Raw genomic sequence first — 19,269 nt, forward strand, 5'->3', positions numbered from 1 at the left:
ACTGGTCACTTAAAAGAGTGGGTGAGGCTACTGGTTGGGGCTACAGGGTGTGGCCCTGAGTTGGTTTAGGTCCTATACTGAACATAGAACATTTTTAAATAAACATGGGCAACTCCTATTCCTCCTCTGTTGATATGATGTGTGGTGGTCCACAAGGGTCCATACTAGGGCCCATTCCCTTTTTTCATTATACATGGTACCTTTAGGCCAAATTATTAGGAAGCATAACGTAAACTTTCATTTTTATGCTGATTTTCATGCTCTTGCAGAGTTTACAGTTAGTCCAGAATGCTGCATGCAGATTATTTATTATTAATTTATTAATATTGAATAAAACCAAGAAAAGAGAACATATTACACCAGTCCTCTCCTCACTTTATTGGCTACCTGTTTAATATAGGATACAGTTTAAAATGCTTGTAGTTGTTTTTAAAACACTAAATGGCCTGACCTCTTCTTATATTGCAAATCTGCTCATATACACAATCATGCAGCGCTCTCTGAGATCTTCATCACAGAATGTGTTGGCTGTTCCTAGGGCTATTCTTAAACTCAAAGGTGGTCAGGTTTTATTGGTGTATGCCTCACGACTTTGGAATATTCTACCATCCAGTATTTGCCAATCTACCTCTATCTCAGTTTTTAAATCAGGTTTAAAAACTCATCTATACAAGCTTGCTTTTGAACAGTGATCTTTTAATTGTTTTTATCTGTTTACTTAACACTTTATCTGTTTCTTATCTGTGTTTTACTTTTTGATACTAATTTTAATATGTTATTTATCTGATTTCTTTTACATGTGTATTAATGTGTAGTTATTTGTATGTACAACACTTGGTGAATGCAGGTTGTGTAAAGATTGCTGTTGTCATAGAATAGATTGAGTCCTCTGCTTGGGTTCCTCTTATCATGGTCACACAGAAGAAATCTTGTAGAATACTTATGTGTGTGGAATTGTGAGAGTCCAATAAAGCAGTAATTGTGGACTCGTTTATCTTGCCCCATACGGTTGAATTGCTGTCTTCACTGAGGTGTGCTACTTTATATTCGACAACTGATCTGTCCAGTGCCTATTACCAATTGCATGAGGACAGTCTTGATCTAACAGCCTTCATCACCCATGATGAAATATTCATTTTATGGAACATGTGATTCACTTTCTGCAGCAAGAGTGCATTTGTGAACGTTCACTTCGGCACATCTCCAGACCCAATATTCCAGACTATCTCAAGGGTTGATGTGTGAAAGAGGCATTAGTCTGATTTTGCCAGACTCTCTTTAGTGCACTGAAAGTATCACAATCTCCATCAACTTGTGGACGGAGTGGGCGGAGACTTTACTCCGATGGTCATATTGGATTTGGTGTGGGAGGGAGTCAGTGGTGCTCAGAGTCAAACCAGCGGCTCTCTGTTCTTCAGTCCCTCAGTGGATCAAATAAGCTCGAGGGTCCACTGTCTGACCAGAAGTTCTAACACACAGCAAACCTTTCTGTCATGGAAAAAAGGCGAATAGCTTTTGCTGTTTTTTGAATATGGCACAGCCAATCAGAACAGAGCTCATTTGGCACAGCATAAAAACAAAAGAAAATTAATTCTGGTGTAAACCGTCTTTCCATTAAAAAGACACACACACACTCACTGACTGTGGGCACCATTTGTATTCGTGAGAAAAAAAAGGAGGAAATGTAGTATGTTTCTCACACTCTGTTCTATTTTTGTTTTGGCAGTGTCATATGTGATCTCACTCTGTCAGCAGTGGGCAGAACTCTTCTCTTCATTGTCTCTGAGTTTAGTTTGTGTTTGGTCTGACACTCCACTACCATGTTTCTGAGGTGTTGGATGGTGATGGAGGGTGTTGGGATCCTCTGTCTCCTGGTGTGTGCTACTTTACAAAGTGCCAACAGTGGTGAGTATTTTTGAGTATGTCCAGTTTTGGTGTTATATATTTTGGAGATACAATGATGCAGTTTTTACAGCAAAAATCAAGATGTATATTTTAAGCAATTTAAATAATCAAAATCTATTTTATTTTTAATATTTCTCATCATGTTGTAAAAATACTCACTTACTACATGTAATTTCAAGTGTCTCATTTCACTGGCAGATCATTTTGAATATTCCTTCAAATTATAGCTAATCATAAGCTTCATTTCTAAAAACAAGCTACATTATTATCTGGGAATTAACCTGGATGTCATGACATAACAGAAAGCTGACAGTCGCGGAACACAGTAAATAGTAAATGTAGTATGTTTCTCACACTCTGTTCTATTTTTGTTTTGGCAGTGTCATATGTGATCTCACTCTGTCAGCAGTGGGCAGAACTCTTCTCTTCATTGTCTCTGAGTTTAGTTTGTGTTTGGTCTGACACTCCACTACCATGTTTCTGAGGTGTTGGATGGTGATGGAGGGTGTTGGGATCCTCTGTCTCCTGGTGTGTGCTACTTTACAAAGTGCCAACAGTGGTGAGTATTTTTGAGTATGTCCAGTTTTGGTGTTATATATTTTGGAGATACAATGATGCAGTTTTTACAGCAAAAATCAAGATGTATATTTTAAGCAATTTAAATAATCAAAATCTATTTTATTTTTAATATTTCTCATCATGTTGTAAAAATACTCACTTACTACATGTAATTTCAAGTGTCTCATTTCACTGGCAGATCATTTTGAATATTCCTTCAAATTATAGCTAATCATAAGCTTCATTTCTAAAAACAAGCTACATTATTATCTGGGAATTAACCTGGATGTCATGACATAACAGAAAGCTGACAGTCGCGGAACACAGTAAATAGTCCTTTTAATGTTGTTATCCAAAAGAGTAATCACAAGGCAGGCAAAGTTCAAAAACAGGAGCAAACAGTACCTCAGAGGAAGGGCAAAAACCGTAGTCAAAAACAGGCAGAGTTCGAAAACCAAAGAATACAAACAGTACCAAAAGGGACAAGGCAAGAGACGTAAATCGGGAACACAGGCAGGAAGTAGGCAACAAGAAACCATCAGACAAAGTACAAGGGAACGCGTTGTATGCATGGGAGAACCAAAGCAATACTCGGCAAGGAACAGTTCACTGAATGGGGTATATATAGGGAGACAAACAGGTGTGTGTAATTAGAATTCTGGTGAGGGAGACCGGCGGGTAGTCATGTGACTGACAGGTGCATTCTGGGAATTTGAGTCCTGAGATGTAGGCGTGACAGTACCCCCCCCCCCGAAGGTACCGGAGGAGGCCTGGAACGAGGACGGCCACGACGACGACCACCCAGCGGAACGGAGTTACCGGAGCTAGGGACGTCTGCACATGCGGAGGGCTGAGATTGACGTGGGTTTCTGGATCGAGACATAGAAAGGGACGGAGCGGGATTAGAGACTGATCCTCTCGGGCGACCTCTGGGACGGGGAGCCGGCTTCTCAGGATGACGAGAGTGAAACGCCAACACGAGACCCGGATCGTAGATGTCCTTTGCTGGTACCCATGAACGCTCCTCTGGACCGTACCCTTCCCAATCAATAAGATACTGAAGAGTTCCTCCACGTCTACGTGAATCCAGCACCTCTCGCACAGCATAAGTGGAAGAGTCCCCACAGTCCACTGCCGGGGGCGGAACGTCGTCGGGCTGCAACTCATTCAAAGGGCCTGGAACCACAGGTTTGAGGAGAGACACATGAAAGGAATTAGCAATACGGTATTGCGCAGGTAACTCCAACTTATAAGTAACTTCATTAATTTTACCAGAAATACGAAAAGGACCAATGTACTTGGGAAGGAGCTTCCTGCACCTCCCCTCAAACCTGATATCCTTTGTAGCCAACCACACCCTTTCTCCAATCTGGAATAACGGAGAATTCGATCTGTTCCTATCAGCCTGTTCCTTATATCGGGAAAGGGCCTCAGTGATGTGTAGATTAGTTTCTTCCCACACCTCCTCACTGCGTCTCATCCACGAGTCGACTGATGGAATCCCAGATGTTGCTGCAGTCCAAGGTGCCAACGGGGGTTGATAACCTAATATACACTGAAAGGGGGTGAGACCTGTAGTCGAGTTAACCAAGGAGTTTTGTGCTATTTCTGCCCACACCAAGTACTGGAACCAGTCTTGTGGATTCTCAAGACAATACATTCGTAAGAACTTTCCTAGCTCTTGATTAACCCGTTCACACTGGCCATTGCTCTGGGGATGATATCCAGAGGTGAGACTAACATTTACCCCTAAATGTTCAAAGAAAGCTTTCCAGACATGTGAAGTAAACTGAGGACCTCGATCGGATAAAATATCTTCAGGAATTCCATAATGACGGAATATATGTGTATATATAGCTTTAGCTGTATCCAGGGCCGTGGGTAATGAAGGAAATGTTATGAACTTAACTCCTCTAGAGAACCGATCAATGACTGTGAGAACTGTAGTACATCCTTCCGATAGAGGTAGGTCTGTGACAAAATCAAGCGCTAAGTGCGACCAGGGACGTTCTGGAACAGGTAGAGGCATTAATTTACCTGCCGGAAGGGTTTTAGGTGTCTTCGACTGAGCACAGACTGAACAAGATGCTACAAATTCATGTACATCCGCTCTTAATGACCCCCACCAATAACGTGCTAGAATAAGCTGTGTAGTGCGTCTCTCTCCGGGATGACCTGATGACAGTGACGAATGGGCCCAGGTAATCAGCCTATTACGAAATTCTGGCGGTACATATGTTTTGCCTTCAGGACAAGCTTCAGATACTCCTTTTGACCTATTTTCCTGTGCAATCAGGTCGTCTAATTCCCATCTGATAGCTGCCACCGAGACGGAGGAAGGTAGTATAAACTCAGTTGATTCTTCACCTTTTTCCCCTAATTCATTCTGATTAAAACGAGAGAGCGCATCAGCTTTAAGGTTACGATTGCCTGGCTGAAACGTGATGGAAAACTGGAACTGGGAGAAAAACAACGACCACCTGGCTTGCCGAGAATTCATACGTTTTGCAGTACGAAGATATTCCAGATTCTTGTGGTCAGTTAGAACTGTGAAAGGATGTAGAGAACCTTCTAGCCAGTGTCTCCATTCCTCTAAGGCTAATTTTACCGCTAAAAGTTCTCTATCGCCAATACCATAGTTTCGTTCAGCAGGTGATAATTTATGTGAAAAAAAGGCAATAGGGTGTAACTTAGGAAGTTCCCTACTACGTTGAGATAGTACCGCCCCTACACCCGTTTCCGACGCGTCGACCTCAACCACGAAGGGGAGTTTAGGGTTCGGATGTTTTAATATGGGAGCAGTAGTAAAAGCTGTCTTGAGACGTTCAAAAGCACCTTGGGCCTGAGCAGACCAACACAAACGATGGGGACTACCCTTCAGTAAGGCAGTAAGTGGGGCTGCAATAGAACTAAAATTCCTAATAATCCGTCTGTAGAAATTCGCAAATCCTAAAAAGCGTTGAAGCTCTTTCACGTTAGTTGGGACTGGCCAGTTCACGACCGCCTCAACCTTCTGGTCGTCCATGACTATACCAGACACACTGATAACATATCCCAAGAATGAAATGGTTTGTTGATGGAATTCACATTTTTCTCCTTTGACATAAAGGTTATTCTCCTTTAAATGCTGAAGCACCTGACTGACCTGTTTTATGTGTGTTTTAACATCTGGAGAGTAAATCAAAATGTCATCAATGTATGCAATTACAAACTTTCCCAACATATCCCTGAAAATGTCATTGATAAACTCCTGGAACACAGATGGAGCGTTTGCCAGCCCATAGCTCATCACTAAATACTCATAATGTCCCTTGGTAGTACTAAAAGCAGTTTTCCACTCGTCACCCTCCTTAATTCGAACAAGATTGTAGGCACTACGAAGGTCCAACTTGGAGAATATGGTAGCACCTCTAAGTTGCTCTAATGCAACCGGAATAAGGGGTAGAGGATATACAATTTTTTTAGTTATATCGTTCAGAGCACGATAGTCTATACAAGGTCTTAATCCACCATCCTTCTTTTTGACAAAGAAGAAACCCGAAGATATTGGAGACTTTGAAGGACGTATAAACCCCTGTGTTAGAGCTTCTTCGACATACTCCTCCATGACTCTCTCCTCTTCCAAATTCAAAGGGTAAATACGTGATTTAGGTAAGGTAGCACCTTCTACAAGTTCTATCGCACAGTCTTACGGCCTATGAGGGGGTAGTTTAGTAGCTTTGATTTTACTGAAGACTTCTAAGTATCGGGAATATACGGGAGGAATTTTTACTGACATAGTTGACTCTGGACTCTCCACGGAAGTGGAATGGATAGAAATGTGTTTAAGGGCTAAACAGTTTGTTTGACATAAGGATGACCAGGAGGTGATTTCGCGTTGGCTCCATGAGATAGCTGGGTTATGAATTTCTAACCATGGTAGTCCCAAGATAATCTGAAAATCCGCCTTGGGTAATACCAGGAACGAAAGCCACTCGTGATGCAGGAAACTTGTTTGGAACCAAACAGGAACTGTCTCTTGTGAGATGAAATCTCCTCCAACGGGAAGGCCATCAAAAGCTCGGACTTGGATCTGCTTGCACAACTGTTTCGTCTTAATTCCCAGCCGGGTAACGAGGGATTGTTGAATGAAGTTTCCTTCAGCTCCAGAATCTATTAGCGCTGGAACGACAAGAGAAGTTCCTTGGCAGTACACTTTGACAGGTATGAGAAAGGATTTTGATATTAACCCTTTTGTGGGTTCACTCACCAAGTTAGCATGTGAAGTCCTCTCCAGGTTTTGAGTCCGGACTCGCGGAGGACAGCGTGTACAATCACGATGAATATGATCAGATCCTCCACAGTATAAGCATAGTCCACCGTGGAGACGACGAAGGCGTTCTTCTTGAGAAAGTCGCATAGTATCGCATTGCATAGGATCCGAAGGAGGACTAGGACAGGGAGCTTGACTTTGTACTGGGCGGAAAGGAAAACCAGGAGCGGATTGACACTTGACAACATCTTGTCTTTTAAACGGTGTCCGGGGATGTTTTTGCAGGAGTTGGTCTAGGCGGATGGATAAAGAAATTAACGGATCCAATGTTAATCCGTCATCTCGACAAGCCAGTTCCGTGAGTATTTCTGGATTCAGACCATTCCGAAAAACATTAATGAGTGCAGGTTCATTCCAACCACTCCCAGCAGCAATAGTCCGAAACTCTAACACATAAGCGGCAGCCGTTCGAGCTCCTTGCTTAAGTGTGAGAAGGATCTCACCACAAGAACGTCCCTCCGTAGCATGGTCAAATACTTCACGGAAAGTAGTGACAAATTCGGGATACGTGTTACTGACTATATTGTCCCAAGTAGCGGTGGCCCACTCAAGTGATTTACCAGACAGACGGGAGACCAAAAAAGCGATTTTTGCCTGGTCGTTACTGGGAGGAGAATTCTCAAAAAATATAGAACATTGTAATATAAACCCGCTACATTTAGCCGGATCACCTTCAAAAATCTCCGGTTTACTGACAGGATAACGAGAATTCAAACTGACGGACGCTATAGGAGGACTGGGATTAGGGCTAGGAGCAGGAATACGAGCTATAAGGGCGTTCACACTCTCCAACACTTGTTTCAGCTGGAGCTGTTGACTCTGTTGTTGTTGAGCGAGAGAATCAACAGATTGAGTCACGCTAGCCAACATTTGCTGGTGTTGACCTAGCATCTGGCCCTGACTAGTTATAGCCGTTCTGACGGCATCTGTGTCCGCTGTCTGCATGTTGGCCGAGTATTCTGTCATGACATAACAGAAAGCTGACAGTCGCGGAACACAGTAAATAGTCCTTTTAATGTCGTTATCCAAAAGAGTAATCACAAGGCAGGCAAAGTTCAAAAACAGGAGCAAACAGTACCTCAGAGGATGGGCAAAAACCGTAGTCAAAAACAGGCAGAGTTCGAAAACCAAAGAATACAAACAGTACCAAAAGGGACAAGGCAAGAGACGTAAATCGGGAACACAAGCAGGAAGTAGGCAACAAGAAACCGTCAGACAAAGTACAAGGGAACACGTTGTATGCATGGGAGAACCAAAGCAATACTCGGCAAGGAACAGTTCACTGAATGGGGTATATATAGGGAGACAAACAGGTGTGTGTAATTAGAATTCTGGTGAGGGAGACCGGCGGGTAGTCATGTGACTGACAGGTGCATTCTGGGAATTTGAGTCCTGAGATGTAGGCGTGACACTGGACACAATAAATAATGTACATAATCACTTGCATTCTTACAGAAATCTCAGAATGATGCTGTCAGAACTAACTGTGAATCTCCAAAAAATGAAATTATATAAAAGACACACTGACTATATTTAAGGTGACTTCACTTATATCAAGGTAAAGCAAACTGTGAGTTCTGTGAATTCACTGTGTACAGGATTATTACAAATAAGCTTATAAAGTTTATACTTTCCTCCTTTTTATACAATTTTTTATACTGTGTGGTGTATTTGTGATCACAGTCCACATCCTGCATCAGCGCAAACTCACGTAGAATATTTTAGATTAGTGACATTAACACTCAGCTATTAGGTCCCATTAGCTGCTTTACAGTGCTTAAAACATCAGTTAGAAAAAATGTAATTATTAACAAAGACGTTTATTTTCTCATAATTTACTTGATTTTTATCTATATTAATAAAAAATATTCTCAGTTTCTGGCCAAGGTTGTGTGATACATAAAGAATATCTTGTCAATTCTGGTTGACATTTTCTAGATGCATAATATGAAGTGCAACACTCTATAGAAACACATTTACAGAATTATTGTCAAAGCCTATAAATACAGCGATTTGTATAATTCCACACCATTCATTCATTGTCTGTAACCCTTCTGTTACATTGTCTGTAAGTCCTTCACAGGGCAACACACACTCACACATATGGACACTTCTGAGTCGCCAACCGACCTACCCATGTGTGATTTTGGACTGTGGGAAACCCACATGGACACCAAGTGAACACACCAAACTCCTCACAGACAGTCACCTGGAGCAGGACTCAAACCCCTAAACCCAGGACTCTGGAGCTGTGTGACTTTGACACTTCCTGTTGCACCACCATCCATGTGCCCTAGTCCACATTAAATCCTGTTAAACATAACTAATTTTGCATGATATGCAGTGAAATGTGACTAATTCTGGTCTATTGCAGGTTAAGCAGGACTGCCCTACATCCAGTTAAACAAGAATACATCTGCTCATTTTGTAATTAAGTATATTTTGGTTATGGCCAATTCTTAAGAAACAGTGGTCATAACCACAACTTACTGATAAAAGTTAGTTCCAACCACAGATGATCTGATTGGCTGAGGAGCGTGGGATTCAGCTTGCTTAACCACTCACTTTCCACAGCAGTTTGTAGCTATATTCATTTCCACCTTAAACAGTTATGAAAAGCTATACCTAGCACTAGGTTTATAAACAAAACTCATTTTGAAACATTTCTTATTTGCCATTTTATCCATTTAAAACACACGACCAAGTGTACATCATGTCACTAAAGCATCTACCTACTAGAGAAACGCTTATATTTGCACTACCATGCTTGATTTTTACATTCCACCTTAAATAGGTGAATATGCGAGGCTTTTCAAACACAATTCTTACTCCTTAATTTATTTAAAACACACACACACACACACACACACACACACACACACACATCACTGAGAAACACATGTGAATCTGCCTCAATTTCTTTAAAACAAACAAACAATGGTATTTACACTTTTCAATCATGTTGTTATTCACCTTCTTCATATAAAACACACAAAACACAGTCCTAACACCTTTCAAACGTCACTATGCCTCACTCTCTTATATAAAACAAAACCTATGGCCTTTACTCCTTTTAATCTATAAACAGGCGTCTGTACTTCTATATGATTTTTTTTCAAAAATTATTTGCTGTAGCCTGCTCAGAGGAAAATTAGCCAGCTCTGGCTCTGTTCTGTAGTGTTGCTACTTGTAAACTGCCTCCACTTTTCAAACACAAGCCAATATTTCCTCTCATTTTACTCTGTCTCTGGTCATGAAGATTTGTAGAAGGGCAGTGGGGCCTTTTGGGTCGGGTAAAATATAACATTAACTTTGTTCTCTTGGTCATTTACTGTTTGTAAACCTGGAAACGTGTTGGGTTTGGACTGTAATATGATTGGACAGAGGGCGGGATCTGAGGCTGAAGTTCCAGTAGAGCTCTGTTCCGGACTGGATACTTCTCAAAGAGAATATTCTGCAACAGCAATGCTCTTGGGGATGCTAGTGCTTCAGTTTAACCTGTTTCCTTAATCCATGGCCACACACCCTGGACATTTTATGAACAAGTACAGTAAATATATTACAGATTGCTCCTTTAAATGATGCATAGGTTACATCCTAGTACCTTCATTCCATCTTAAATGCTGCTGCAGATATATTCTTCTATATGAAAAAACACACAACAAAACACTGTAACTTCCGTAAGCTGTTGCCACTGTTTTGGAGAATATAAAAATTTCTAAATGAGATCACAATACCTCCTCCACCATACTTTGCTCTTAGCATTATGAATATCAGGAGGTAATATTCTCCATGCAATGTCTGACCCAAATCCATCCTATAGACCGCCAGAGAGCAAAGCATGATGCAGATGCTCTACTGTGGAAACCCCTTTCACAAAGCTCCTGCCGCACAGTTCTGATGAAGCTGATGTTGCTCTGAGAAGCTGTGTGTTGTGTGAGAGGCTGTTACAGCAAGTGTAGAGTTTACTTGAATGCGGTAATTAGAAGTAGTGTCCAGATAGTTTTGGCCAGTCTATGATATGGTAACAGATGCAGGAAGGTGTGGAATGATGAGAGAAATATGGAAGTGCTGATGCAGTGAATCTAAATATACAGTGAGGAAATAATGAATGAAGAGCTGTAATAAGACTCAATGAACCAATGAAAGCAACATCACAGAGCTTCAGAATTTTAACAAAACTGTATTTATTCCTTTGTCTCTTTCTTTCTAACAGAGATTCTACAAGTGAGTCAGACACTGGGCTCCATTGCAATCCTTAACTGTGGAACACTGACTAAAGGTAAAGTGACCTGGAGCAGAGAAACCGATGGACAGAGAGTGGACATTCTGACCACTCATAACGGAGAGACGACCAAACACATCTCTGATCCAGACAGACGTTACAGCTCTGGAGCAAATATAGTGCTGAGTATAATCAGAGTCTCACAGTCAGATGCTGGTAGATACTACTGCAGTGGAACTACAGTGGAGCTCACTGTGACACCAAAAACCAGTAAGTGTTTCAATTCTGTATATTTATCCATTAATATGCAAATTATCACTTGGTTTCCATAACAGGTGAATCCCCACTCCACATACACCACTACATTTTACACTATGAGGAATTCACACGTTCTCATAAAAATAAAAATAAAAAATAAGCCAAGCAAACACAGACAACAAATTTATTTGTTCTTTATGTTCTAGATGCAACACATCCAACACCAAATCAAAGCACATCTACAAAAGCGAACGAATCCTCAACTGCACCAACAACTGCACCAACAACTCAGGGTTTGGTTATGAGCTACTCATCTAGTACTTTCACATAATGTGGTCCTCTATTGTGTGTAATCATGTGTAAGACTTTTATAAAACTGTATGTGCACTGGGTCTCTGGAATGTTAGACAACCATCCCATACTCAAAATGCTCTGGAGGAAGCACTACCTTTGGGACAGAGGGAACATTATTGGTTACCAGCCAGGGAATGAATGTGATTGGTTAACAGACTTTCAAGTACCACACCATAAAGTGGTAAAGCTCTTCATAGAACCCGTAGTTTATGTAAAATGGACTGATTTTATTTGTATATTTTATATAAATATCAATCCCAAAGTTTATTATCAGGATCCTGCAATGAGCAGATCCTGTTTTGATGATTTATATATTATCATTTTTAGATCTGTGGATATTTATTGGCGTAGCATTGGGAAGTTGCCTGGCTGCTGCTGTGTCACTGGTTTTGTTCTTATGGAGATGTTACTCCAAAAGGGAAGGTAGTGAAAATATTTACTTTAATTCAATATAAATTATTCTTGATACAAATACAAATTTCTTGAATGCCAGATGAGTTATATTTTTGGATCTATCTTAGCAACATCCATCTCCCAGCGAAACCATGGACACATTTATGATTCCATTAATGAGATCGCACCAGTCACACTGAGCAGTAAGTCTACATTTAATGTAAAATTTTTTGCATAAAAGGGCAGTTAGTGTTCTCCTCGAAATGTGTTGAGATGCAGTTGTGTTGTGTTAGCTTCAGTTTTAAAAGAAATAGTGGCGCTTCACTTGCAGGAAACTTCACATTCCCATTTTTACATTCAATTGTCTGGACGAGACTCTAGTTGATGGCAGACTTTTCAGTGTGTCTAATAATTATATAATTAAAATTTGGTGTAAAAAAGTGTGGCCTTTAACATTGATGGCACGGATTGTATTTCAGTGGAAATATGACTGTTTTTATTTTTTTTAAACAATGATTTTTAAATAGTTATTTGATTAAATGTATGGTTCTAATTAAATTAGATACAAAGATAATACATTAGATTAATTTTCTCTTTAACATTCTAATTTTCACATCATGTATTATAAAATATCTTTTGAAAAACATGCACAACAAAGGTTTTTTAAAGATCCATCCATCCATCCATCCATCCATCATGGTATATGAGTTTGTGATTTGCAAAATGTTATTTCCACTTTGTGTCCTGACAGTGGCTACATTTAATCAAAACCGGGAGAATGTTAGTTACACCAGACAAGCTCCACAATTTGGTGAGTTCAATTTTTTTTTATTCGAGGTAGGCTCTGGACCCACCGCGACCCTGAACTTGATAAGTGGTTACAGATAGTGAATGAATGAATGAGTTAATTTTTTTGATCACATTATTTTATTCAATTTCTGCATGTCAGCAGACAAAATGCACTAAAGGTTTTCAGACATTTTCAAGGCAACTGAGAACTGCCTTGAGGTGTTTCATTATTGGTGGCTCCAACTGAATGAAACTGTTCTCACAATATTTCAATAGTTCTTCTCTTGCTTAAAGTACCGTATCTCATGTTCTTTTATTATGATTACTTCATGGAGTGGATTGATTGTGGTGACAAATTTACCACACAAAGAAAATAAATGAAGAAATTAAACATATTTTAAGTTATTTACTCAGAAGGAAGTAGGTTTCTGAAAATGCTAGAAATGTGATGTGACATTAATTTTTATACAAAGAGTAATAACAGAAATGTTGTGGCCACAGGTAGGAAGAGAGTGACGTGGCCCCAACGTGGAGCTCTATTGTATTGGCATAATATATGTTATACCTTATCCTGTGTTTAACTATAGGAGAGCAGAGGGTGAAACAAGGGGTGAAAGAGAAAGGAATTGGGCAAAGAATACTGTATTGGAGTATATTGGCTGGTTTGAAGAGATCAGATGGGAAGAAACTGAATATTTTAGGACAAGATAATTATGAATATGGAATGATGGGTGGCATGGTGGTGCAGCAGGTAGTGTCGCAGTCAAAAAGCTCCAGGGACCTGGAGGTTGTGGGTTCAAGGGTGGGAATTAGAGGAGCATTTACATGACGTGTATACAGATAAAAATTAGGCAAAGGAGCAAGAGTTTCCACAAGTTACTCCACCACTAGGTGAAATAGAGCAGCAAATGGATGTTAATCCACCAAAATGGAGTGAGGTTCAATATATTGTGCATCATGCAAAAGCAGGTTCTGCTCCAGGGACTAATGGTGTACCACGTATCGGATGTACAATTTGCACCTGAGGTATTGAAGTTTTTGTGAAGGTGGGTGTTGGTTATTTGGAAGAAAGGGATCATTCCAAAGGAGTGGAGAAGAGCAGGCGTTATCCTTATCCCTAAAGAGAAAGATGCTGTGAGTATAGAACAGTTTCTGCTCATAAGTCTCCTTAATGTGAAGGGTAAGATTTTCTTTAGTATGATAGTGCAGCTACTTGCTGCTCTTTTGAAAGCAAACAAATTAATAGATAAGTCAGTACAAAAGGCAGGGGTTGGAATTTAGCAACATGATCCGGCATCAGATTCAGAGAGCAAAGAAAGAGGGTAGGGATCTACATGATGTTTTCCTAGATTTAGCAAATGCATTTGGCTCAGTGGCACAGGAATTTATGTGGAAAGTTTTTGAATTTTTCCTGGTGCCAGATAAGGTGGGTAATTGCATATTCTAAGGATACTCAGTTTTGCTTTAGTACATTGGAATGTGTTACATCATGGCAGCAATTAGAAATGGGTATAATGTCTGCATGTACGATTTCACCATTAGTGAGTTGTGGGTGGCTAGATGTTCCATGATGGTTCTCGGCTCCCCTAATTAGGGCTTACATGGATGACATGACAACTCTGCCGACTACTGTGCTCTGCCGACTAAATAACTGTGAAAGAAAAAGTTGTGCAGCAAAATGTTTTGATGGAAGAAGAAATCAGAGACCAGTGAAGAGTTTAGGTAGATGGTATAGTGCAGCCCTAAATGATACCGACCAAGTTAATAATAATTATACTATTCCTGTGTTCCTCTGTTATCAACTGAACAAAATGGACAGATGATCCAATTTATTACCTGGCAACATATCCAGGAGTCCAGATCACAGGTAAACATATTTATTCTTTTCACATATTTATTAATGTCATTTGATAAGAACTTTGAAAAATATAACAATGGATTCAAAATTAAAATAAGTGTAGGATTGTTTTTTTTTTTTTCCATACAAATAGAATTAATTTGATTAAATTCGGAATGTTTTTAATAAACCATTTATTATCATTATTCACTTTCCTATATATTTTGATATTTGAAGTCATATTTTTCAGTTCAGATTTTATTTTTTAAGATTCTGATCTTCCTTTTATAGTTTCATTTTTTTTCAGTCACAGACCTTATTTTCACTTTCAGATACATTTTTCACTTTTGGATCTTTGTTTTTCAGTTTCAGATTTCTGACCCTTTTGTCACTTGTGAAACCAAGAGGGGCATGGTATAATGACTAACAGCATAGCAATGAAGATGGAGGACCATATTTTTCTGCTGTAAAACTTCATTCATTCATTCATTATCTGTAACCGCTTATCCAAATCAGGGTCGCGGGCAACACAGACACACACTCACAAGATCACACCTACGGACAATTTTGAGTCGCCAATCCACCTACCAACGTGTGTTTTTGGACTGTGGGAGGAAACCGGAGCACCTGGAGGAAACCCACGGGGAGAACACACCAACTCCTCACAGACAGTCACCTGGAGCGGGAATCCCTGGAGCTGTGTGACACTACCTGCTGCGTCACCGTGCCGCCACTGTAAAACTTAATACATTTAATTTATTTTAAAAAATGTAAACACTTTTAATGAACAGCATGGATGGTCAGATGCTCCCATGGTTATGAACTGTCGATATCTAGTTGCTCAGCCCTATGTAGAGAAACACAGAAGACATCCAGTGTGATGCGAGGGAGACCATTTATTAGACTTAGGAGAACCCACACCCCATTCCTTTCAGTACAATCCAGAATAGCTTCAGAAGGCAAAGCAAAACAAGCAACAACCTGTAAGAAGCGTGTTTCTTTTCGTGTTTTTCTTAACTCCTCCTCCCCTTACATTGCAGTGCCCAAGCAATTAACCCAGTCTTTTAAAGTGATTGTTACACACTGAGTAACTGCATTTGAGAGCTTTAGAAAACAGAACATATATGTCAATGAGAGTTAAATATATATGTTTAATAAATTAGTATCTATGCAAATTAATAAGCAAAATAATTAAATTGTTACATTTTTGTTTAATTTTGAATAGTTATATATGATGTATTTGCACTATATTTGTCTGTTTTGTATGTTATGTGTCTATTGCATTTTTAATCTGGTCCTGTGTATTTTTTTGTATATCTGACTGTAACTTTCACTTCACAAGTTATTGCTCATATTTCATAAATATTTATAAAATGTTTAGCATTTATCATTCTGGCATTTAATTCTTATGTTTGAGTGTGTACAACAAATTTCACCATTTCCTGTCTGAGCATTTTAATTACTTTATGAAATTACAGAGTGCCATTGACACAAAAGAACCCAAAGCATAATTTTTATAAAGTTTTAATAAGATTCCTATTACTTTTTTTATGATTTTCTTTACATATATGAGATAATATACATTTATGTGGTGTTATTTAATGTGTATCAAATTAAAAATTTGGTCTTACAAATGGAGCAGCCAGAAAGTCATCTTTGGTTGGGCATGCTTAAAAGTGGGTAGGCACAATTATTCTTTCTAGAATAATAAAGGTGTACAGAGGAAATGATTTTGGCTCTGGTTTCAGTTTTGTCAGAGCCAACACACTAATGTTGTTGCAAGGGGTGAACTTTACCCAGCATCTCCTGCTCATATGGATAGGAGAAGTATATGCCATCAGGTCTTGCCAACTTTCACCCAGGGTTGGAGTGGGGCCCTTATTCAGCCCAGGAGTTTCATGCCCAAACCCGGTCCAAACACTTTTTTCTTGGAGGAGGAATTCAAATACATAAAACAGCAGCTCGTGCTTACCATGCCTATTTATTGGGTATAAGTTCAGGTATATGTTGGTACATTAACAGGAAACACTGCACCTAAGCAAAATGTTTAATTCAAATTTAAATCAGATAAAGATTTAATTTTTACCTTATATGATAAAAATGAAAGTGTATTTACATTGTACAGGAGCGATAATTTGAAATTAAAATAATTTGAAATTAAAATGCCATTTACGGAAGGAATTTGCTGCTCCCACGCTACAAAAACATTCCATTAATTAATTAGGCTATTTACTATATTACATTTCTAAATTATGTTTACCATTTTCAGCTTGAAACTGGATGAGATTAATGGTGTATATAGGGCTCTACGAAATAAACTAAACTAGATTGACATTGCACAATATCTTTACAATAACAAATAAGTATTATTTCCATATGTTTTTTACAAGCTGCAACTGGGGTCTGTCCACAACATCATCATATCCTGGCCTTTTTGGCTCCACCTGGCCTCTTCCTGTAAAGCCTTGGCCCTGTCCTGTCTGTTGTTCCCACCATGTGCTTACTTAGCACATGGCTCTGTTTATTATGGCTCATGTCTCTGCCCTAGTCCCGCCTTAGCTCCACCCCCTCATCAGTGTCTACTCTTGTGATTGTTGTTCACAGGTGTTTCGTATTGCCCTCTAGGTAATAAGCCCTGTCTTGAGTCTCAGTGTTTATAGACCATTTGCATTACATGTATCTGTCTGTGTAGCAGTGTCTCTATCATTCCAGGGCCTGTTGTTTCTTTGTATCTCTGTCTATATCTCTAAGTGTGTTAGTTTAGTATTAGCTCTGTGATTAGGTTTAGCATTAGCTTTCTATTTAGTTTTCTGGGTCGTTGTGTATGTCTGTTCAGGTTAATGTCTAGTGTTTTGTCTTTAAGTTTTCCCAGCTGTTGATTACTTGTTTTCTAGTTGTAGTATTATTTTGTTTTCTTTATGTGTTTTTCATTATAACAAAGTATCCGCCCTGCGTTTACCTCTTCCTCCCCGAGTGCATACTGTGACACTTCCTACCCTGCACCACCACCAACTGATGCTTTGTGCTATTCTGTTGCTATACAGGTGCTGGTAATAAAACTAGAATATCAGGAAAAACTTGATTTATTTCAGAAATTCCATTCAAAAAGTGAAACTTTTATATTATACTCATTACACACAGACTGATATATTTCAAGTGTTTATTTCTTTTAATTTGATGATTATAACTGACAACTAATGAAAACACCCGATTCAGTATCTCAGAAAATTAGAATATTACTTAAGACCAATACAAAAAAAAAAAAAAAAAAGATTTTTAGAAATGCTGGCCAACTGAAAAGTATGAGCATGTACAGCACTTAATATTTAGTTGTTGGGGCTCCTTTTGCCTGAATTACAGCAGCAATATGGCGTGGCATGTAGTCGATCAGTCTGTGGCACTGCTCAGGTGTTATAAGAGCCCCGGTTGCTCTGATAGTGGCCTTCAGCTCTTCTGCATTGTTGGGTCAGACATATTACATCTTCCTCTTCTCAGTACCCCATAGATTTTCTATGGCATTAACATCAATTGAATTTAAACAATTAAGAACAGGGATACCGCGGTCCTTAAACCAGGTACTGGTAGCTTTGCCAGTGTGTGCAGGTGCCAAATCCTATTGGAAAATGAAATCTGCATCTCCTTAAAGTTGGTCAGCTGCAGGAAGTATGAATTGCTCTAAAACTGGTAGACGGCTGCGTTGAACTTGGACCTTACAGACAACACAGTGGACCAACACCAGCAGATGACATGGCACCCCAAACCATCACTGACTGTGCAAACTTTACACTGGACCTCATGCAAGGTCACTAGGACTTTGTTTTCAAAAAGAAATGCAACATTTACTTTCATAAGAGAACATAACTTTGGACCACTCAGCAGCAGTCCACTCCTTTTTGGAAGCTGTCTGTTGTTCAAGAGTGGCTTGACACAAGGAATGCAACAGCTGAAACCAATGTCTTGCATATGTCTGTGCGTGGTGATTCTTGAAGCACTGCCTCCAGCTGCAGTCCAGTCTTTGTGAATATCCTCCACATTTTTGAATGGGTTTTGTTTCACAATCCTCTCCAGGGAGAGGTTATCGCCTGTACAATTTTCTACCACATATTTTCCTTCCCATCACCTCTCTATTAATGCGCTTGGACACAGAGATCTGTGAACAGCTAGCCTCTTTAGCAATGACCTTTTGTGTCTTGCTCTGATTGTGTAAGGTGTCAATGGTCGTCTTTTTGACAACTGTCAAGTCAGCAGTCTTCCCCATGGGTGTGTAGCCTACAGACCTAGACTGAGAGACCATTTAAAGGCCTTTGCAGGTGTTTTGAGTTAATTCACTGATTAGAGTGTGGCACCAGGTGTCTTCAACCTTTTCACAATATTCTAATTTTCTGAGACACTGAATTTGGGGTTTTCATTAGTTGTCAGTTACAATCTTCAAATTAAAAGAAATAAATACTTGAAATATATCAGTCTGTGTGTAATGAATGAGTGTAATATACATGTTTCTCTTTTTGAATGAAATTACTTAAATAACTCAACTTTTTCATGATATTCTAATTTTATGAGCAGCACCTGTATGCATCATTGAGAATAGTGAGGAAATGTAGAGTGTGTTCCACACATTGTTCTTTTCTTGTTTAGGCT

General features: G+C 39.4%; 1 protein-coding gene across 1 annotated transcript; it reads left to right on the forward strand.

Moving 5' to 3' along the window:
* The first annotated feature begins 1,815 nt into the window (after positions 1-1,815).
* On the forward strand, positions 1,816-16,180 carry LOC136695538 (uncharacterized). Its single transcript, XM_066669662.1, has 9 exons — positions 1,816-1,905; positions 2,286-2,464; positions 10,992-11,270; positions 11,465-11,551; positions 11,940-12,035; positions 12,134-12,208; positions 12,757-12,816; positions 14,614-14,661; positions 14,998-16,180. Exons 2-9 carry the CDS (start codon positions 2,380-2,382, stop codon positions 15,009-15,011), a joined length of 744 nt encoding a protein of 247 aa, XP_066525759.1. The 5' UTR covers positions 1,816-1,905; positions 2,286-2,379; the 3' UTR covers positions 15,012-16,180.
* Positions 16,181-19,269: the final 3,089 nt, after the last annotated feature.

The sequence above is a fragment of the Hoplias malabaricus genome, chromosome 4 (assembly GCF_029633855.1).
Source record: "Hoplias malabaricus isolate fHopMal1 chromosome 4, fHopMal1.hap1, whole genome shotgun sequence".
Classification (NCBI taxonomy): domain Eukaryota; kingdom Metazoa; phylum Chordata; class Actinopteri; order Characiformes; family Erythrinidae; genus Hoplias; species Hoplias malabaricus.

What these genes read in the sequence shown, in the direction of transcription:
- LOC136695538 (XM_066669662.1), top strand. Translation starts at nt 2,380, where the DNA reads ATGTTTCTGAGGTGTTGGATGGTGATGGAGGGTGTTGGGATCCTCTGT. An exon ending in TTTACAAAGTGCCAACAGTG is followed by an intron (nt 2,465 to 10,991) that starts GTGAGTATTTTT and finishes TCTTTCTAACAG; the next exon opens with AGATTCTACAAGTGAGTCAG. An exon ending in AACTGCACCAACAACTCAGG is followed by an intron (nt 11,552 to 11,939) that starts GTTTGGTTATGA and finishes TATCATTTTTAG; the next exon opens with ATCTGTGGATATTTATTGGC.